At 44.1% G+C, this 22,986-nt stretch overlaps 1 protein-coding gene across 1 annotated transcript; it reads right to left on the bottom strand.

Moving 5' to 3' along the window:
* Positions 1–952: 952 nt before the first annotated feature.
* Positions 953–21,802, bottom strand: LOC123791093 (phosphatidylcholine transfer protein-like). The gene is made up of 6 exons (XM_087854521.1): positions 21,546–21,802; positions 10,323–10,440; positions 7,388–7,467; positions 4,267–4,438; positions 3,304–3,371; positions 953–2,199 (listed from the first exon to the last, which is right to left on the bottom strand). Exons 1-6 carry the CDS (start codon positions 21,684–21,686, stop codon positions 2,134–2,136), a joined length of 645 nt encoding a protein of 214 aa, XP_087710647.1. The 5' UTR covers positions 21,687–21,802; the 3' UTR covers positions 953–2,133.
* Between the last annotated feature and the right edge of the window lie 1,184 nt (positions 21,803–22,986).

The raw sequence follows: 22,986 nt of genomic DNA, 5'->3' as shown, positions 1-22,986 counted from the left end.
TACAACTTTCAAATTCCAAATGCTACACCCAGCCCTTGTGGAGAGGCATACCCTGAGGAGTCAGGTACAACCTCTGACGCACCAGTTCTACATTTTCCGCACCTCTGGCATTTACTTATTGGCTCACGGGTTCTCAGTTTCCCACATAACCTCATATTTCAATGCTGTGGTAACAGTCTTCTTCAGATTAGCACATGTAATGCCAAAAGGTCAAAACTCTATTAATTATTGCAAACTTTCTGACTGTTTTGGTAACTACTTTACTTAGACACTCCATATTCGTAGTGTTCTTGGAGTTCTTAGTAAATTCTCAAATTCTCACTGTTTAAAGATATGGGGTGCAGGACACTAATTCATGTTGATTCTCTGTTCAAAACTATAATTGTAAGTGCTTGTGTTTCAGTGACTCTATATTAAAATTTCAATCTGATCCTCTATTACAAGAGAAGATTCAGATTTCATTTATGTAAAATTAAATGCCAGCTACATTACTGCTAATAATATTTTACTGGTAAATGTATGAGGTAGTCAGTTATGTGCATAAGTCTGTCCATATGACCACAATGACTGGGGAAGGGACAGGCACATGGTTGAGAGAAAGTCATAGGATGGTGTGGCATCTACTGGAAAGAAATGCTGTCTTTTTTTTGGCTCAGCGTTGAGCATGGGAAGATGTAGGCCTCCCTTTTGCTGTCAGCAGCAGTCCTGCCACCAGACACAGTCCAACATCAAAGATAACCTGAAGACGAACGTAGCCAGATTCTAATGTCAGTTGAGCACCTGTATCAATCCGGATGTGAAGCCCTCTACACCTGGCCTTGCACGCAAGTGCACCTAAAATTCTTTTTTATGTTCAAGTTCATTAGTTAGGTTGGATGTGCCCTGCAAACAAATGAGACCTGATTCTGTCTCACAAAAGGAACAAAGTAGGAAGAAGGCTGCAAGCAGACAATTTTAAGTCACTCTGTATTTATTGATATTAAATCTGTTTTTCCCAGAGAGAAGACATACAGTCTGACATATCCCATTTTAGTAAATCCTCTGCTTCTGGATTTACATCCTGAATTTCTATGACCTCTAATCAAGGTTCAGTACCATCACACACAGTGGTTAAAATTTTTCCCTGAGAACATGAAGGCTGTGCCTTTAGCCACAGAATATTTTGCCTTACCAAAATTCAGGAGAAAAGAGAAAACTGGAAGTCTTTTGGTGGTAGAAGAGGCAGGCAACTTAGGTAGAATTCCTTAGAAAAAGATGTACAGTCAGTCGATCCACTAATTAATATTTCCCTGACTGTGAACTATTGTCCGTTCAATATCGCTAAACATTCTAGAAGGGAAATTTATTGCCCAGAAAGACACTTTATCACAGGGCTGTGTGCAGAGCATCTTGACTTTTGCTAACTGCCAGAGCCATCATGATGCCTCAGTTTCCAATAAAATGCAGAGTTAGTGAGGTATGAGCAGCCTCCCCCCAGGGGCATGTGGGAAACAGAAACCCAGACATGGATGATGAGAAAATGTGGTTATCACATTAAGAGCTTAGTCAGGCCTGCAATGTTTCTCAGAATGGTTTGAATCAAAACAGCTCATGATCCTCCACAAGTAGGAATGGCAGAGAGACTTACTGGATTATCACCTCAAACCCCAGCCAAATCAGTACACCAAAGCATGAGGCAAATGGACATCAGCCCGTGTCTTCCAGTCTTGGTGCACAGAGTCCACTCTGAAGGGGATGGGGCTCCCAGCAGCCCCTCCTGGGTTGTGAGAAGCCACATTCTGGGCAGGAGCCAGCTCTCTGGGATCCGTTGCTCTTGCATTGTTGTGGTTCCTCCACCCACCCATCCCCCTAAAATGGCACAATGGAATGACTGTGTTCTCTACTGAGGACTTCCCTTTTTAAAAATAAACAAGCAAAAGTTTCCCTAATCTGACCCATAGTCAATAGAGGAAGAAGGCAGCCAGTCCTGGGGTGGGGAGTGGGAAAGGAAGCCAGGCGTCAGGCAAACACACTCAGGGACAACGTGTGGGACAGTGTGCAGGCCTCTGAAGACAGAAAAGTGAAAGGAAAGCTGAGCGTCGGTGGGCTGTGGCACTTCCAAATCATCATTCCATGCACACACGATTCCCTTTCTTAGGATCTCCTTGGGTAGTTCTGACAAGCTTTTGCCATGTCCTTTAAGAAGTTAGGAACGCCATTCTGCAAAACAAAGGAGACCATCACTTCTGTGTCCTCATGGTCATTACTCCTGATTCTTTAAGATATGGCAAAGGTAAACAAAGATGACTCTGAGAATAAGAAATATGACAACGGGGCCCCTGTCCAGTTTCTACAGAACATGGCCACAGATCATAACAGAAGACCCAAGGCACAGGTGAGACTAGATAGCAGGGGACACTGTTGTGTATCTTGGCTTTTGCTAGTAAAAAGCTAAGATGATTCTGAGACACTATTTTTTGAAAAGAAAAAGCAGAGGAAATGGGATTGGGTTGGACTATGGGATTCTAACCCAGGAATCACAGGGAGGACTTCTTTTACAGAATTAGGAAACAGGGTGTGGGGCAAAGCGTAGACTATGTTATTACTTAGTTAGTGCTGAGCATTGTGCAAGACATTCCCCCAGATACTTCCTTCCTTACCACGACTCTATGGGGTGGTAATACCTGTCCCCATTTTCAAAAGGGAAGATATCAACGTCTTCCCTAGGTTATACAGACAGAAGCAGGACCAGGACTCAAAATCACATGTGTTTGACTCAAAGCCTATGCACTTTGCATTCTCCCATGGAATGTGCTGAGCCCTGTCACCAGTAAGTAGGACTCCTACAAAGCACTGAATTGTTCTCATAAAGCCAGGTTCTCAGGGGTCTCTCGTGATCTGGCCACCACTGCAGTCTCCTCTCCCTACAGAGAAACAAAACTGGAGGCTTCCAGGCTTGGACACATCTGGTTGTGTCTCAAGCCAGATTGGCCTGTCAGACTCCTCCATAAGCGGACACAGGGTCCAAAGGCACCATTTTTCCTACAAGGAGCAGGCTACTATCTGGAGGATGCAGAGAGTGATCCTGACAGGGTCTTTCTAGCAGGTAGGGTCTGACACTCTAGCTAAGGATTCTTCTCTTCTGTCCCAGCCTCCACGTCCTGGGTTTTGGCAACCTCAGTCCTAACTGTAGTCACTCATCCAAGCTGCTTCATAAAAGAGCTTCATTAGGCCTGAGATACAGTGTCTCTTCAGCCTGACAGCCCCATGGGTAAGTCAACATTTGTCAAACACACTTCTCCCTCCTGGCTCCCAAGATCTCACCTTGGCGACCCAGTTAATGAGCCAGGACGGAATTTGGCCACCCGGGTTATCGAAGTAATACATGAAAACTAGAAGGGAAAGAAAGGACAATTCAGGAGGAGAAAAAAGATGTTAGACAACAACAAACCCTGCAAAGCTTCCCCCTTTATCTTCAGGCTCCGAAAGTAAGGAGGGAGGGAACACGTGATTCAGGAGGACTTCTCTCCTCTGCCTCGCCTCTCAGAATAAATATAAATACAAATACAAATATAAATATAAATGTGTGTGCATGTGTGTGTATATGCACGCACGCACACATTTGTAATACATATGTACAGGCACATTTTGCTTGGACATAGTCTCTCACTTAATTACCTCTCTCATTACTTATCTTAACAGTCCAAAGGAGTTGGTAAACTTAAACCCCCACTTATAAATGACAACATGGAGCAGTTACGTGGCATATCCAAGGTGACAGATCTGAAAAGCTTCAGAATTATGGTTCAGACCTGGCCTCACACACAGGCCACGCTGATTCCCATATAGCAAGTGGCTGGCTGCCTCCCCGCCCCCCACAGCTTTTCTCCGTGCGGGCTGGAACTCAAGCAGGCAGGTCCTGAGTGTGCTAAGCAGGAGCTGCGTCCTCAGAGACAGTCGTGCCAGCCCTCTTGCCCCTGCGCCCCCAGGCCCGATGTATGTATCCCCAGGACTAGCCTGAAGTGAATTTCCACATCTTCTGGTCTGATTTCCTCTGGACAATGCCAGAGTCAATAAAGAATGGCTTCAGCCAGATGTAAACTGCCACCATGCGCTCAAGCCAGGTTTCTGGGGGTGAACTGATCTCCCCAGGGTTTGATCCCTTGTTTATTTTACACCTGTGCCCATTCTCTGACCTCAGGGAATAAGCATCATGCATTTTTCATGCCTAACAAGCAGCATGGCCTAAGTATGGTGGCTCTTTGCCAACATGCTCCCCGGCTTTACCTCTGCTCCCCTTCTTGCCATCACTCTCAATCGCCAGGCTCTGCTTATACTGATTCACGCGGACCACACCAGACCTCTCAGGAATCTGTGGCACGGAGGTGCTCTGGGCCAGGACCACGAGGATCTTCTGCCCGTCCATGTCCAGGTCTCGCCGTTGTCGGACGTAGACATACTATACTGCTAGTCAAGGCATGATATCGACGCCAGCATTTCAGATGGGTGGAAGGAAACCCCAGAAGCCAGAAGCAAAGTGAGATGATTCTATTTCTCCCACCTGGCACTGGCTCCCTTACAGTGGTCCTTCACTTCCCTGCCCTGTCTCCCTACCTGCACTGAAAGATTGTGCCTCATACAACTCGATATTCTCATTTGACAGCATCCATTAGCTACTTGATGCTTTCAGTTACATGGGGAAACCACTCCTCCCCTAAGAAGGCACTATGAGATATGACGGACTGATCATTCATCAGCAGTGTGAGCCTGCATTAGTCACTCAGCCTTTCTGAAGCTAAGTTTCCCTCCACAGGAAAAGGGGGTTAGATTCCCCAGCAGGCACGCTTGGTGGGGGCAGTGGAGAAACACTGGGGCAGAATAAGTACTCCAGAAACACTGGGGTCATTCCACTTTGTCCTGCCCTCCCCCAAAGCTCTACTCAGTGACCTCTATGCACAGAAGATGGTCAAGCAATGTTACTTACACCTACTGGTCAGAGGAAGAAACACTCGTACCTGAATATTTGGTAGGCAGATGTCCTCTCTGGGTTAACACTGGTTAACCACCCAGAATAACAAAGCCATTTTGTCTCTTTAAACACTCACAGAGCACTCACTATGTCTATGGTACTATAATAGGGGAGATGATTTACCCGTAAGAAACAGAGTTACCATTTACTGACCCTTTACCATGAGCCTTACACATAGCCAGTTTTGATCCTGACAAGGTCCCTGTGAGTTTGGTGTAAGTATCCTCATCCTACAGATGACAATATTGAGGCTCAGAGAAGTAAAGAAACCTGCCAAAGATCCCATGGCTCACTTGGAACCCGAGTGCAAACCCAGATCTGGCTCTAAAACCTAGTTCGACTTTCATAGCTGGATAGGCCTCAACAGATTTTTAGGTTTCGCACTAGAAGGAATTCAAAGCCTAACGATAAAAAAATAAAAATAAATTGTAAAAAATCACTCTAAGTGTAACACAGTTACACTCACTGTAAGAGCAACAAGCACAGCCCCATGCCACCAGGGAGTCTCTGCAGCGCCAGCAGGGGTCCCAGCCCTCACTCAGGCACCCTGCAGAATGCGCTACTGCCCCGACTCTGTGGACTGACAAGTAAAGTTCGTAAATGTTTTGGGGGAGAAATGATGTTGCTTTGGCTCTGACTTTCTGACACCAAGAATTTTTATTTTTTCCTCACAGCAAAAATTGTCCTACTCTCTCCCAAAAATTCCTCAGCTCATGGGACAGATATCACCTGACACTTCATTGAGAAAACATCAACCTGATATATTGATTAATATTTGGCAGAGGTCTTCGAAAGGTTGGAAGGTCCAGCCTACCATATGGCCTGTGACCAGAGAACCACCAGTTCACTGAGGCCCAGAGAAATGAAGGGACTTTTCCAAAGTCACACAATATTATTATAATAGAAAAAAAAATCAGAGAATGAGCTCACATTCAATCTGGGATCTTTGGCTCCAAATGAATGTTGTTTTTCACTGCACTATTCTCTATTTTCAAAAATTAAACCACTAGCGGAGAGAGGTATGTACATACAGAAAGATTAAGAAACTCACTATGGGATTGTTTGGCAATTAGATAAAAACCCAAGTAGCCCCAAGTGTCTACTCCTAAGACCTACCAGCAGTATCACAGTGAGGTCAGAGAGATGGAATCATGTCCTGACCAAGGTCACCATCTCTGAAAACAGCTGGACCTGGATCCTAAACTTGCCTCTGCCATCCACCAGTTGTGTAAACCAGAGTAAAGTTCTGGCTTCTCTTTGCCTCAGTTTCCTTGACTGTGAAATGAGGATGATGGTACTTACTTTGCACAGTTGTTTGCAGGATCAGGGAAAACCACATAAAATCTAAGGGATTAAGTAATCCATAATTTGTTCAAATACAAACCATATATGCACAAGCTACCTAGCAGTATGTGAGCAAGAAATAAACCCTTGTTGGGGACAAGGGAAACACATACAGTTAGACACAAAAACACACACAAATAGTATACATAAAAAAGACCCACATGTTCCTTCTCTTTCTAGAGAATAATTACTTAGGAAATACAGACTTATACAAAGCTAAAGCTAGAAAAGATCCCAGTGATCTACCAATTTGGTGGTTTCCAAACTTTTTTTTGAATCCACAAGACCCTTTGTTGACAGGATCTCCTACAGAAATTCAGCGTGTAACATACTCAGCTGCTGGGATTGAAGAGGACAGCGAAGGAATGGGAATCTCACCTATCAGTCATCCTGTCCCCACCCTCCCTGTCCTTCAAATTTGCATCCCCCTTCTAGGCTAATCCTAAGAGGGCTTCTTAGAACCTTGGAGTGTCAGTTAAAACTCCCCACATTCCATTCAACTGTTTTAGAGATAAATGAGGGAAACAAGGAGAAGAAACATACATCCAGTATCCACAGCCAACAGTCAAGGAGGGATTGCTGTGGGTTCAATAAAATGGGAGGGGATATGGGGAGAGCTGGAAAGTGGGGGCCTGAGCTCCAATCCCAACTTTGCATATAATCATCTATATGTTTGCCTCCGTCACTTTACCTCTCTGGGTGCCCACCTCCACCTCCAGATTGAGGGAATGTATTAAACACTCTTTATAAAAAGTTCTTTCCAGGTCCCCAATTCTGTGGCCCAACAATTTCAAGCCTTAGGAAACTTCTTAGAAAAGTCTAAGCTGCCCTTCAGTGACCACAATCACAGAGGCTCCACACGGTCAGGCCCAGACATCACACACTAAGGTTTCAAAAGTCACACAAGAAGCAACAGTTTTAGCATATTCTTCTTAAGAATCAAGGACAATGCTGTCCACACCTGCTGGGCATGCCACCATTGGGCGATGGCCAAGGGGCACAAGAAACACTTAGAAAGCCAAGTAGGAAGGATACGTCTCGGTAGTACATGGGATAAGGGTACTTCACTTGCCAGTAGACCACTGTTTTTCCATTGCATTCCTTTTCGTACAGTTCTGAGGAGAACAAAAGAAGGTAATGTATCTTAAGCTTCTGGGCTCCAGTTAACAAGATGCCTAGGTATGATGACCTCTGAGGATATGATAAACCACCAACTCATAAGGCACAGAATTCTAGAAAAAAATCAGATAGATTCATTAATGCTGAAAGCTTGTTGCCCAAGGGCAGAGTCTAGTAGACATAAAAATACGGTAAAAAAAAAAAAATTAAATATTTCCATTGTATAGCACTAGCAAGATTCTCAAAAAAATGCAATAAAACAAAATCAGGCATCCAAAAATAAATGTTCAGGTTTTAAAATCAGGGCGATCGGTAGGAGATAGAAGGGAAGAATGAAGGGGTAAACAGAAGAGGGAATGAACCATGAGAGACTGTGGACTCTGGGAAACAAACGGAGGGCTTCAGAGGGGAGGAGGTGGGGGATTGGGATAGGCCGGTGATGGGTATTAAGGAGGGCATGCATTGCATGGTGCACTGGGTGTTATATGCAAATAATGAATCATGGAACATTACATCAAAAACTAAGGATGTACTGTATGGTGACTAACCTAACATAATAAAAAATTATTATAAAAATAAAAGACATACATGCTATTAAAAAATAAATATAAAATAAATAAAATCAAGGCGACCACCAGATGTCACTAGAATCCCAATAGTTTTGCTTTTGAAACCTTTTCTCTTTAGATTTCTTGACCTTTTACAGCTATCCTGGAACTGAGTCACCCAGTCTAGTGTGTTCAGCTGGGAAAAGAAGGTTCCAGGGAGGGCAGTGTCCTTCCTAAACAGCTAGGAAGTGGCAGAACTGTGGCTAACCCTGAGTATCTTGCTTCTCTCCTGTTTCTTTACATTTTACCACAGCTACAATGACCAGAATTCCTTAATATTCCTTCATTGTATTGTGCGCAAATAGCAGCCGACTCTTGGCTGGAGAAAGCAAAGGAATTCAATGACATGCACACCCTCTGACCCCAGCTGTGCAGTAAGCTGCAAACTAACCATTTAGAGAAGGAGCCAAGCCGAGCCTGCTGAAGTAACCACGAGAGCCCCTTGAGGAGCTCCTGATGGGGGAAATGCATGATTGAATTCAGCTTCAGAAAGAAAATCTATTAGAAGCAGACCATGGATTAAAGAGCTTGCCAGGGCATTGGTGCCACGAGGGGCTAAAGACAGCCCTTGAGAGGAAGGGAAGAAGTGGACGTGTTACCTTTGCATGCTCAGCATCACCTCCCCTTCCTGGACCAGCAATCTCAGTTCTCCTTCAGGGCATCATCCTTTCCCTCTTCCTTACTATGTGGTTTAAGCAGGACTGACTCAGCATTAATTTCACGGCTGGGAAAATGAGGAAGACATGGCCCAGTATTTGTTCAGGGGTGGTACATCGGGCCAGGGCCAAAAAGTGGTTCAGTAAAGGCTCTCAGGTAGGTCACAGAATATCTAGAAGGACCAGAGTTAGGCTTAGTTCCAGAGAAGCCAAACTACTGCTGTGACTAGACTGGACACGGTAGCATGAATGGCTGATGCTAGGTACCAAACATCAGAGGCTCTGCCGTGTCTCTCCCAACATCAGGTACCTTAGCCCCTCCATCACCAGAAAACGGATTGTGGGGCTGCCTGCTTGCTCATGTTGTTCTCTCTCAAACTGAAGCTGCGTGTTGTCTCACCGGCAACATCTATATTACATCACTGAACCATGGCTGCGAAGGAGACTGGGACAGACAACATCGGGCTTCTCCCTTGAATGGAGGAGCATCAAAATTCACCCTAGACAGGAAGGCTATTTGAAACCACTAAGACCAAAACCATGACAAACATCCACAGGACACCAGGACAGCAAATTGTGGGACTTATTCCTGTTCCTGTGGGGTTATTTATATGGTGAGACTATAAGCCTGGATCGTCTGGGGGCCGTCTTGGCCATGACATAAGAATCTGCCTGAGAACTAGGGCAGCTCAGAAGAAAACTGAGTCCAGATGGAGAAAGCATTTAAACATTAGACGCAGTGTCCTGGAGGTCAGAAACCCCTGGACTATTCAATGCCATGAACCAATAAACTCTTTTTCCTTTTCTCACACTGGCATTTGTTAACTTCTTGTTGCTTGCAGCCAAGTGTCCTGACTCTAGCAAGTGTCTTTCAGAGTTGATGTGCCCCTGGGCTAGCTCTGCAGTTCTAGTCCACTGTGACTGAGTGGCAGAGGCCACTCCCAGCTCTAAGTGACAGGAGGATCACCTCTTTCATAGCCGCCCATCGCTTTCAGGGTCAAATCTATGCACTGTAGCCTCGTGGCCAGGCTGGGACCCTGGGGATCTGGCCCTTCCTCCCACCGTAGCTCTAGATTCTGCTACCCCAACAAGCCAATAAAATCAAACTGCTCAGTGTTTGCACATGCCATGCTGTTTCATACCTTCCTCGCTTTACTCATGCTGTTCCCTGGGCCTCAGATGGCCTCAAACCACTCACCCCCTCATCCCCTCACCCTCTCAGCTTCTTACCTATATGCCTTCTTGTTTTGTGATTTTTGCATTCTTGTTGTTATAAAACTTTGATTCAACTTCCAAAACGAAGCTTGGACACCACCTCCTCCAAGAAGCCTTTGTGACTTTCTAGATATATGGGATGATGACAGACTTACAGTGAGCACAATGGAGGCCTCAGAGCAAACTGGAGAGTGGCATCTGAGAGTGTGCAAGGAATCACAAAGGCATGTTTCAGCCCAGCATTAAGACTTTTATGCTAAAATTTAAAATAGAACATAGTAATTAAACCTGTTGCTTTCCACTGGCTAGAATAACAATGTAGTCTACTGTCCAGATAATTTTTAAAGGTGATGAATAATAGGTGTTACTCACCTTCAACATAATCATCCCACTGTTTTCTGTAGTCTAAGTCCATATAGACATCTGCGAGCACAGCTGGCAGGCAATTGTCCAGAACACCGAAGACTTTATATGCATAAAGTCCAGTTGGCTATAAAAGCAGAACAGGCAGAAACAACCTGTTGATTCCCAAATTGAGAGACAGCTGGATTACACAGCATATGAAAAACAGCTGTTCATGCAACACCATCACTGATGACGTCCTCTGTGGTCTTGGTGACACAACGAGGAACAAGCAGGTGAGGCCCCTGCTATCATGAATCTTATATTTGCTTTTAGACATTGGTGGTCGTAGTGGCTATAAATGCTATCTAAGTAATCTGAATAGGTTATAAGGAAAGTTATGTGATCAATGCTGACTGAATGGGGATGGGGAGGAGTGTCCTATATAAATTAGGTGGTCAGGAAAGACCTCTATGAGAGAGAACCTTTATGAGAACATCTTATTCTAAATATAGAAGGAGCCCGTCATGGGAAGATAGAGAAGACTCATTCCCGGTATGGGGAAGGCCCTCTGATTGACGGACAGGCATGCTAAAAGAACCGAAAGTCACAGCACTCAGAGAAGTGTGGATGGGGGAGAGTGGTAGGAGCTGAGGTCACAGAGTTAATAGGGGTCGACTCCAAAGGGCTTTGTAAACCAGGGTAAGGGATAAGGATTTTTTTCTAACTACTAAGGAAAACCAATGAGTGACTTTAAAGAGAGGGAATAATAAATAAAAAAATGATTCTTGCTGCTTGGTAGAAAGTAGATCATAAGGGAGCAAAGAGATGGTTTTGAAGACTAGTACAATGGTCCAGATAAGAGATGATGGGGATTTGAACAAGGAGGTGACAACAGTGATGGAGAGAAGTCCAGTGATTTAGGGATATATTTAGAAATAATGTCAGCAAGAAGTGCTGGTAAATTGTCTGTGGGTGAAAATTTGAAAAGTGAAGATTTGCATCTTAGAACCTTTGCTTGAACAACCAGGTAAATGGTACAAATGATGCTTCCCAACAGTGAATTTTACTTGAGTCCTGTGATCTGGGAAAACAGTGAAGGTTAAAAAACTCCCTTCTCCTTTGTGCTCCAGAAAATAGCTTATTGCAAAGAACCACGATTCCCATGTGACTTAGATAAGACTCACAGATGCTACCCTTGTTTACCTGTGACAAGGCCAGACACAGACCCTCTGAATTCCCTTTCACTGCCTCATAAATGATTAGATGAACTGCTTGTCCCCCTGGATCAATCAGAACTAAATGCTTATGCACCACACTGGTTAAGCTTCTCTCCTTCTTCCGGGCCCCTAAACGTTAGCCCACCCTTGGCCCGAGCCAGCATTTCAGCCCCTCCTGAGAACAGACTGGCCTCAAGGTAAAATATTCTCTGACCTACTATCCAGTCATGTCACCTTTCACCTCACTTCTCCACACTGTCTCTCGCCTTGTTTACTTGTCTCTATAAAAGAAAAACTCTTTTTGCCTAATTACTGAGACACTCACAGATCTTATGGTCAAAGTGTTCTCCTTATTACAATAATCTCTCCCCCAACTTTGCAATAATCCTTTTGAATAAAAGCCTCTCCTTACTAAGTCCAGATTTGTTATTTGGCATTCTTACTGTAAAGTAGAAAAGCAGACTGCCAGAAGAGTGCTGGTAAGACTTAGGAGCATTTACAAGAAAATATTTTATGTGTAAATTCATTAAAACAGTACAGAAGTACATAAGTATTGCCAAAATGCATTGTCAAGGAAGAGAGGTAAGAGATAATAGCCACTGCTAATGCACATTAAATAGAAGTATATTTAATTCTGCATATCTAAAATTATCTAAAACCCCACACACTCTGTTATAGAAAGTACTGCCTCCTTCCACTAAGTCAGAGAAAAATTATAATTACAAAAATTATCATAAATTTTATTAAAATTACATACTTGCTAGGACTCACTATATCCTTGGCCCTGAGAAGAAATCAGGTATAGACATAATCTTGGCTTTTCAGCTTGGAACATGCTTCCCTTGGTGATCTGTCAGTAGTCACTACAACAGCCATCTATTCTGTATTGAAGTTTTCCAGTCACTTTAACCTGCTATAAGTTATTTTACTAGTACTAGTTATTAGTACTAGTATACAGTTTAGTGTCCAGTTTTTTTATTTTTTTTAAAGATTTTATTTATTTGACAGAGATAGAGACAGCCAGTGAGAGAGGGAATAGAAGCAGGGGGAGTGGGAGAGGAAGAAGCAGGCTCCCAGCGGCGGAGCCTGATGTGGGGCTCGATCCCAGAACGCCCGGGATCACACCCTGAGCTGAAGGCAGACGCTTAACAAGTGCGCCACCCAGGCGCCCTCTGTCCAGTTTTATATTCATTATCATGTAATCTTTCACGTTGCCCTGTGATAGAGATGGGGGTGTTATGAAGAAATGATGTTCAGACAGGCTAAATTACTTGCCTGAGTCCCACAGCTAGTACTTGGGATAACCAGAAAGAGGGTGACATGGGCCCTTCTACTTCCTACAGTGTCTCCTATTTAGCTCTACTCTCTGCAGGTTTTCCCCAAACCATTGTTCCAAACTACAATCTAATGATTAATGTAAGAAGACCTAACACATAGCATCTTAGAGCCAGAAGGGGCCTTAGACCTTCATGTAAAAGATGTTAGTGACTTGCCAGGAGTCCCACTAATATACTGTTGGTAGCAGAGCCTGGATGAGAACCTGTTTCTTCTGGTCCCAAGCCAGTGCTCCTATCCTGGACCACCCAGGATGGACTCCCACTCAGATGCTCCCCTGAAGTCCTAAGCCTGGTGTGTGTGTCCTCCAAGTAGCCAGAGGAGGTGTTTTTTAGATGCCACTTCTGTAGGGATTCAGATCCAGACCAGGGGAAAGGTAGAAATGGAAAAGGATGAATAATACAACTTTCAATGGACTAATGTTTTGCTGTCTCTCCATGTATTATTCCAAAGAGTCATCTCAAAAATCAGAAAACACCCCATGGAGGTTATACTATGGGCTCAGAGTCACAGTAGACCCAGTATTGTCTAAGCTCTTCTACCTGCTAGCCTTGCTTTCCTCAGCTGCAAACTGGGTCACTGCAAAGAGTGTGTACTTAAGGAGATGATTATGAGGAGTAAATGAGATAATCCATCCAAAATTCTTACTGTGGTGCCTCATACATAAGTACTCAGCAGATATTAGATATCATTCTCATTAATAAGGTAGGTATGATGATCCCATTTTGCCAGATTAAAGAATTGAGGATTCAGAAATGTAACAAAATGCATATTTTGGGGGGAAACTAACATCCATGGAGTACCTGCCCTAAGCCAGGGACTGTGCTTGGTGATTAATACTTGCAATAATCCTGTGAAGTAAGCATATCAATATCTCCACTTTATAAATGAAGAAATGGGGGGCAGAGGCGTGATTTGACAATTTGCTACTGATATCACTAACTTGTAAGATGTTCTGTTATTCTGGCTCACTTGTCTAAACATCAGATTGTTGTATTTCTTAGCAATGTTGATTTACATGCACGAACGAACTGGACATTATATTTTCAATTGCATTCATAGGGCTAACATATTTTGAGAAACACTACTGCCAATAGTACACCTGTTGGTCCTGTACAGGATAAATTCTGTAAGAGCTCATGCGTTTACATATGAGAAATGTCAAAATGTCATAATGTTTGCATTTGACATTTGCAGCGTCCCCAGAGGACTAATCCCTGGGAGACATCCTTTACCTCTGCCCTGCCTGATCTGGAGAAAGGTGTCACTCAGTCTCTGCAATTTATGATGTTCATTTGCACTGACATCACTAACTGTAAGACAGCCTTGATGTCTACTCCTGCAAATGCACCTCTGAGTGTGTGCTGAATTTTCTTAGCCTCTCACAGAAGAACTCATTCCCATTCCTCAGGGCTGGGGAGGGCAGGGAGGAAACCTCCTGAATCTATGACTGTGGAAGCGGACCAACTCCAGCTACTCTGTCTGACAAGTAGCAGACTCCAGTGGTATGGAAAGTAAGCATTTTTCACCAAAGAGCATCAATTCCGATGACAGGAATCAAAGATAGAGCTGCCACGGGGAAGTGTGTACCAAGACTACATGAGAAAATGCAGTGGAGTAAACCTGATCTAATATTTCAGATCTCTCTCAGAAAACATGGCAGGTTTAATCCCTAAGGATTGCAGATAATTAGGTAAAATAATAATGATAGTTAATACTTACTGAGTGCTTAGTGAATACCAGACACTGGACTGATATTGGATTATCCCAATTAATCCACACAATGATAATTTAAGGTATGGAGAATTGGTAAACCCATTTTTCAGGCAAGGAAACTGAGGCTTAAAGGAGTTCTAAGAAATCTCTGGAAAAGGCAAGTCTACAGAGACAGATTGGTGGCTGTCTGGGACTGAAAATGGGAACAAGGAATGACAGCAAATAGACAAGAAGTTTCTTTTGGGGGTATCGCAAATGTTCTAAAACTAGACTGCAGGAATAATTCCATAATTTTACTAAAATTCATTGAACTGTACACTTTACGATGAACAAAATTTAGGGTATACAAATGCTACCTAAATAAATCTGCTAAAATAGAAAATATGCTATGAAACTCACCTAAACTCACTGCTCCACTCAGCCCCTGGATCACCCTGTTATTGGTATGGTATCGTTTCCAAGCATCCAGAATGTCCAAATCCTTGCTGACAAGTAACTTCTCCTCTCAAGGCGTCCCCAAGACCCAATGACAATCAGAGTTTTGCTTTATTAATAGTCACCTCCTGTGAACCCCTTGTTGGAATTTGATGAAAGACAGGATGAGGGCATGAAGCTTGGCTTATACCTAGAGACAGAAGTGGGGGGTCCTAATCATCCCTCTCCCCTCACTCTCCCCAATTTAAATCTTGGGACCAACATTCTCATACAGCCTCACACCACATGCTCATCCTGAAAGAGAAGTGAGGAGCGGAAGACCTGAGGCTCTGACATATCCATCCAGCTGTGTGCTCAGGAAGATAGAAAAGGAGAGGGAGACAGAGACAGAGAGCGTGAGCAAGAGAGCACAAGAGCCGGCCTCCATCTGCAGCAGGTAGGAGAGTACCACACATGGGTGCTTGGCATTCAGACATGGCGGCCCTGCCCAATAGTAAAATATGGCTTGATAAGTGTCTCAGGTTCAATAACTGTTCCATCACTCCTGCTGGTAACTCCTCTTCCCTTAGCAGAGAGGTAGAAGGGTGAGAGAAGGGGTCCCGAAGACACCCATGACACAAACCGCTTTATCATCTCACCTGTGGGGGTGGTACTGGAAACTTTTCATCCATTGAGGTAAATCTGTTCTCCAGGGAGTTAAATCTGTGTTTCCCTCCTAAAAGCTAAACTTTCTCTTAGCCCAGCCTGGCTAAACATAATTTTCGTAAGAGTGCCAGGCGTTTTGAAATCAGTAGGTGCACAGCATGGAAAAGAACAGTCCCTAGAAATGAGCTGTCTGCTCTTCACCACACTCTTTGATTAGAAGGACAAAGACACAATGCAGTCAGTCCCTTCTCACAATGCCAGACATTCAGATTTTAAAACGTTAAGAAGTCAAGCCAAACCAGATCTAGTCAGACCACTATTCACTTGGCCTAAATTGAGGATAGCTCAATTCTAATGAGGATAGGTGATTCTAATGTACCTGAACTTTGAAAAACACTCTCCCGTACATTTCTCCTCCAGATATTTGCATGATGCCTTCTCCTACTTCATTTCTATCTCCACTCAAATGTTACCTCTGCAGAAGGGCTCTCCGGATTCCCTTATCTAAAACACATCACATCACCCATGGCCACCACTGCCATACCATCTCTCTACCCCTTCATCCCACTTTACTTTCTTCATAGCATTTTTCACCCAACATTTCATCATATATGATAGTTTCTTCTCATCAGTGAATGTCATTCATTGTTCAAGAACTAATTATTGAAAGAGAAGGCGCATCTTCCTGTTCACTGCTTATCCCCAGTGCCTGTGAGGGCAACAGCACACGGGAGACATTTGATGAATATTCTCTGGATGAAAAAATGAATGATGGTGGGCAGAATGGAGATTCTAACCCGGGACAATCTGCTTCCAAAACCCATGTTCTTCCCATAATACCCCGTGGCAGCTCTGGGCTAGTTTTCCCTAGTCTCCAGAAAGTAGTTCTTGCCTCGAAGCAAGCTGTGTATTTGGTGCCGAGCTTATCAAAGCAGGCTGGTTCATGTCTAGTTACTAGTTATGAGGTCTTGTGTGTCTCACTTCACAACTCTGGGTCTTATTTCCATCTGTAAAATAGGAAAATAAGCGTGTCTCTCCCTACCTTCCAGATTGGTTTACAGGGATAAAGGAGACTTGTATGTGACAGCATTTTGTAAATTAAATCACCATGTAAAGGTAAGTTATTGACATTATCACCTGGGGAGGAAAAAAAGAGAAGGGAGGATGGAAACAGAGCAGGCAAAGGGAGTAGAAAAAAGAAGTCAATGGAAAACATGATGGTGTTGGACAGAATGATTTCAAAGAAACTTCCAAAGTCCAAAAATTCTGTGATTTAATAGGAAAGGAGAAAATGAAAAAGTACCAAATACTGTATATCAAAAGTAGCCATCTGTCCAAGAACGTGATTGAGAATTATTTGTCTACTAAAAAAAAAAAAGCTACAATCCTTTTTAATTTTAAAATAGAATTTATTTGTTACAGTGAAACACTCAAAGGCCTCTACGCTTATTTCAGTCTTTTCGAAACATGTAATGATAGATCATTATCAGAGCTCATGATGGACCAACATAAATGGCTATACATGATCCAGATGTAGGACTGGCCTTATTCTGATGGGGATATTATCTATAGAATATGCTCCTCGGGACGCCTGGGTGGCTCAGTCAGTTTAGTGTCTGCCTTCAGCTCAGGTCATGGTCCCAGCTGGGATCCAGTCCCGCATCCGGCTCCTTACTCATAGAGGACCTGCTTCTCCCTCCCCCACTGCATCTCCCCCTGCTTATGCTCTCTTTCTGTCAAATAAATAAATAAAAATAAAAATAAAAAGGAATATGCTCCTTACTCAAGTCATTGTAAATATTTTGATAAAGAGGGAAGAGGTCCCTTTTGCATGGGCACTACACGTAAACTTACTGCTGCAAAACTCAAGCAATCCAAGAAGACTCACCAGATTACCTGCCTCACTTTCCCTTTACAGGTCTTATAGATGCCAAGAAAAATGAGAGTAATTAATAAGAAAGTGGGGAAAGACAGAGAGAGGAATGAAGGCACTCATCTCAATAGAGTCAAAATTTTTGATGGCTATTAAGAAATAGGATGCGGGGCGCCTGGGTGGCTCAGTCGTTAGGCGTCTGCCTTCGGCTCAGGGCGTGATCCCCGCGTTTGGGGATCGAGCCCCACATCGGGCTCCTCCGCTGGGAGCCTGCTTCTTCCTCTCCCACTCCCCCTGCTTGTGTTCCCTCTCTCGCTGGCTGTCTCTATCTCTGTCAAATAAATAAATAAAATCTTTAAAAAATAAAAAAGAAATAGGATGAATGAAGCAGATGTTGATGGGGTTGAGGCAAAGCCTTAATGTGGGACCTTTGAAAGATGGGGGCTCAGTGGGACCCCCTGGTGGCCCTTCAACATTAAAGAGTTCCACTCTGTTGACCCCAGTTGTTGGCATTTAAAAAGTCAGAAAGCCAAGAGGGCAGTAAGAAACCTCACCTGGACTCCCCTGCACAAATGGTCAGGTAGATTAATCAAGACAAAGATTGACAGAGGGGCCCCGGTCTTCTGCTCTGACCTCCAGCTGGGGACCTGAAGGGGCCATATGCACTCATGTGGGTAAAATGGTTTGAGTGGGTGGAAGAAAAGACAAATGACAGTAACATGCAAGTTGTATTAAACACCACTCGCCCGTAAGACAGATAAAGTGCTCTGGGGCAGACAGGTACAGGTCTACACAGAGTGTGGGACAAGCTGAATTCACTTTTGATAAAGTGTGATAGTCAGATGAAAAGATTTCCTAACTAGAAATTAGAGGGAATTCCCTTCCAGGAGGAAGGTAAAACATGGGAGTCAACCTGGGAAGAAAATGAGGCTTTAGCAAGTGAGCCAGGCAGCAAACAATGCTGGAAAAAGCTAGAACACAGTAAGGATTCTAGGAAAGGGCTTATACCCTGAACCAATGGGGCCTCTTGACATTCTAATACAGATGGAAATCAAAGTGGCCATGAATGGCCTTCATCCTAGCTGCTGGGGCTCAAGGGCACACCTACTGGAATCCCATGGCCCTTTAAACTTAGACAAGTTATCTGGGAGCAACTATACTTTACATCAGTGAACCATGACTTCTCTCATCCCTAGAACAGGTTGAAATAAGACATATAGTATGATTAGTAGGGGTGGGAGCTATTCTAAAGACCTACTCGTCCTCCCAACCAGAGGGAAGAGGGCCCTGCTACGTAACAGTACACAATGAAAACAATACCCAGTACAAAGCCATCACTGTCTCAGCTCACAGGCACAAAAGCAAAGAACACAGGTCCATTGGAGGGGCAAAGGGTAGAGTGGTCTGGGTGGGCTAGAGGACAGGGGGTGTGCAGATGAGTCAGGGACATAAAGCTAGAAATGTAAGTTGGGACCAAACTAGTACAGTACAGTCAACAATATCTGACAGTACAACTTATAATTTTTCCACTTTACAAAAGTACAGAAGCAATATGCATTCAGTAGAAACTGTACTTTGAATGTGGAATTTTGATCTTTCCCAGGGCTAGTGAGATGTGGTATGGTACCTTCTCCTGACGCTGGGCAGGGGCAGTGAGCCACAGGGTCAAATACTGATACAACCGTTCTGCACCCATACGATCATTCTGTTTCTCGCTTTCAGTACACTATTCAATAAATTACATGATAGTCAACACTTCAGTGTGAAACAGGCTTTGTGATGATTTTGCCCAACTCTAGGCTAATGAAAGCATTCTGAGCACGGTGACGATCAGCTAGGCTAAGCTATGATGTTCAGTAGGTGAGGTGTATTAAATGCATTTTTGACTTACCATACTTTCAACTTACAATGGATTTATCAGGATGTAAACCCATCTTAAGTTGAGAAAGATCTGTATAGCCCACCTGGCAGCATTTGCCTTCCTTCAGAGAGGGAACTCAGCAAGGAGCCTATCCATGGCACAGGTCTGGAAGTGGACAGTTGAGCTCTGATCCCAGTTCAAACCCTCAGCAATCAACTTAACCTCTCCACATACTCCGTTTCGTATAGGTAAAAAGGTGGTAGTTACGTTAAGGGTGATGTGAGCCTACTAGGTATTTATCCACAGGATACAAAGTGCTGATAGGAAGGGGCACATGCACCCCAAAGTTTATGGCAGGACTATCCACATAGTCAAACTATGGAAAGAGCCCAAATGTCCATGAATGGATAAAGAAGATGTGGTATATATACACAATGAACTATTACCCAGCCATCAAAAAGAATGAAATCTTGCCATCTGCAACAATGTGGATGGAACTAGAGTGTATTATGCTAAGTGAAATAAGTTAGAGAAAGACAGATATCATGATGTGATATGAATGAAACAGATGAACAAAGGGGAAGGCAAGGAAAAATAAGATAAAAACAGGGTGGGAAACCATAAGAGTCTGTAGTTTACAGAACAAACTGAGGGTTGCTGGAGGGGAGGTAGGTAGGGGGATGGGCTACATGGGTGTAGTATTAAGAAGGGCATCGTTGGGATGAGTACAGGGTGTTGAATGTGAGTAATAAATCACTAAATTCTACTCCTGAGACCAATAATACACCATATGTTAACTAATTTGAATTTAAACAAAGTAAAAAATTTTTAAAAAGACTGATGTGAAGATTAATACCTGTAAAGCACGTAAGCAGTGCCTGGAACATAAGCATGCCACGTGTGAGCTATTACACTAGTTATTCTTAGCTTTAATTCTGCAACCAACAGTGCCACTGAAAGGGGAGTGGTAAGACCACAGCCTGTCCTTCAGGTGCTTGAGCAGGCTGTACTGTGTAGGAGAGAAGGGATCAGAGAGGTGGAAGGCCAGCAGTTACAGAGGTCACTGCAATTCTAGGTGAGAGGTACCACCCAACGTGGCAGCCACAAAGGAAAGAAAAGGGAAGGGAAGGAGGCCAGATATCAGACATGTCTGAGCAGTCGCATTGACAAAACCTGGCAAATGCCTGGATGTGGCTGGTAAGGAAGAGGGAATAGTCAGAGAGAGGAATAAAGGATTTTGCCTGAAAAGATGTCCATTTTTGCCCCAAGGCAACAACTGAAATTACGCTCAGAAATTAATTCTGCCTGCTCTGGGCTGTGAGCTTGTTCCTCTTGTCACACCCAGTGGCTCTGCCACACATGTTCAGAATGCCTCCCTACTCCTCTGCCAGGAAGCCTTGATTGCACTTACCTGCCTAAAGGTGACTTTTTAACCCATGTGCCATGCAGCTGCTATCACACAGTGTAGCTGATGACAGATCTCAGGTGCAAAGCAATCTTTCCACCTGGATACCTACCTGGTTTCAAAGGCCTCTGGTGAGCACGCTTAATAAGCAACTCCATGCCTCCTATCCTTTAAATCATCTTTCTCCCTGAAGCTTTGGACTAAATTATTAAGTGCTGCTTGCAAAGAAGGGGCAGCCATGAAGAGAAACAAGCCACTAAAATGAGATGATAGTAACTCCCTTCTCAGGCACACTGCTCCACACTCATACTATCCCTGTACACCCACCAGTCTCCAAAAAGTCCAGTCTCCTTTCCACCCATATGCAAACCCTAAGGTTCTCCCCACCCCACCGACACACACACACACACACACACACACACACACACACACACACACACACAGTAGTGGCACCCACCCAGGAGGGGGATCCACGACCCTCACAGACAAGTGCTTGGGGCCAAGACTCAGCCTACCCACCTTTTAACTCAATGCTCAACTTCCAACAGACCACTCCCCCCTTGGCTGTCTGACCTGAGGTTGAATTGGATGACCTCCGGATGGCAGGGGGCAAAGTCAGCTGCAGGCACTGCCCCTGCACTAGCTCCTCCCAGCTCCACCTGATCAATTCTGGCCCTGACTCTGTGGCCGCAGACCCTCACTCCCTGGGAAGCTTGACCCTGGCTAGCAACAGCCCCGGGTTCTCCAGCGGGCCAAATGCTACCTCGTCCTGCTGTCTGTAAATATTGAAGCCTTCGTGCTCCATCAGCAGCTCCCAGTCATTCCCAGCCCGCCCGAAATGCTGGAGCTCCACGCAGGCCTTCTGGAACTGTTCCTCGGAGAAGCCGCCAGATACACACTCCATCTTTCCACTGCCCTGGCTCCCCCGCCTGCAGGCGAAACCCCAGACCTGCTGGGTGTGAGTACAGGGGCGGGCCAAGAGGCTGGTTCAGGGTGACTGGCAAGTAACACAAGCATGATGGGGAGCGGGCAGGACTAATGGGAAGGGAGGAGCCTAGAGGGAGGCGTGATCGCGGAGGGGCGGGCTCTGAGAGGTGGGCGGGGCTGAGTAAGAGGTGTCAGGGATAGAAGAGAAGGAAAATCAGAAAAAAACTGGACTTGATCTGAGGGGAAGACAGAGGGGCTGGGAAGTGAGGAGGCTTCTAGAGGGAAGGGAAATGGAAGAAACTAACGTCACCTCAGAAACTTCTCTGTAGCCCATCTCATACTCCTCCACACCCCCATGCCCTCCAAACCTGCTTGGGTGTCCCTCCTTTACCTTCTCTGAAGAAGGCAGGGAAAGTCCCTGAGGCGATGGGTACACTCTGGACGTGAGATGGACAGAGCAGACATGCTTGAAAATCTCAAGCAAGCTAGATGCTTGCATGAAAGCTATTCAAGGGTCAGATGCTAAAACACCAATGCTCAAAGATCTTTTCGTTCCCTCAGTTCCTTTGGGTATTACCATATGTCCTACCGGCACGCTGTATTTGGCTTTGAATAAAGTAGGTCGTTTAAACAATATAACACCGCATGGGTGCCAATAAATTCTGAAAACTCGTGTCTCCTAATCTGTAAAATGGGTTAAGAATTGTGCAACCAGTGAGAATTGAGGAGGTGACACTATAAAACACAGAACGTGTTTGCACATGTTTGGGCAATGCCTATCAAAGCAACTAAGTGTTCAATGAAAATTTCCACTTATTTTACATTACTATATTGAAATGTTTCTCCTTCTAAACTTAAAGACTTGAAATTGAGGACAAACTATGTTCATGCCAATTTCCAGGAAGAGAAAAAAGATCAGATGTGACAGCACAGACACGTTACTGTTTTATTCAATTCAGTGCTGGTTCCGTCTTGTTTTATGAGCATGCAAGGAGGGATGTGGTATTTTCCTAGACTAAATGCACAAGAGATCAGAGACAGACTTTCCTACTGTTTTTATAATGCCTTTTAAGTTCTCTCTTCTTTATACAAACTTTAAATGTATTAAATTTAACATGCAATTGCTTAAATAAAGGAATTTCATCAAAACCCATTGACTATGAACTATTTTCAAGTATCTTCAGGTCATCCCATTATATTATTTTAAAGATATCATTTATTCATTTGAGAGAAAAAGAGACAGAGAGAGCACAAGCAGGCAGAGAGAGAGGGAGAAG

Source organism: Ursus americanus, chromosome 23 (genome assembly GCF_024610735.1).
Source record: "Ursus americanus isolate L20-20 chromosome 23, mUrsAme1.1.p, whole genome shotgun sequence".
In the NCBI taxonomy this organism is placed as follows: domain Eukaryota; kingdom Metazoa; phylum Chordata; class Mammalia; order Carnivora; family Ursidae; genus Ursus; species Ursus americanus.
Note: the sequence above shows the minus strand (reverse complement) of the source record. Positions and strands in the feature narration are given on the sequence as shown.

What these genes read in the sequence shown, in the direction of transcription:
- LOC123791093 (XM_087854521.1), bottom strand. Translation starts at nt 21,686, where the DNA reads ATGGAGTGTGTATCTGGCGGCTTCTCCGAGGAACAGTTCCAGAAGGCC. An exon ending in TGGCAAGAAGGGGAGCAGAG is followed by an intron (nt 3,372 to 4,266) that starts GTAAAGCCGGGG and finishes TTTCCCTTCTAG; the next exon opens with TTTTCATGTATTACTTCGAT. An exon ending in TCATTAACTGGGTCGCCAAG is followed by an intron (nt 2,200 to 3,303) that starts GTGAGATCTTGG and finishes TTTGTTTTGCAG; the next exon opens with AATGGCGTTCCTAACTTCTT.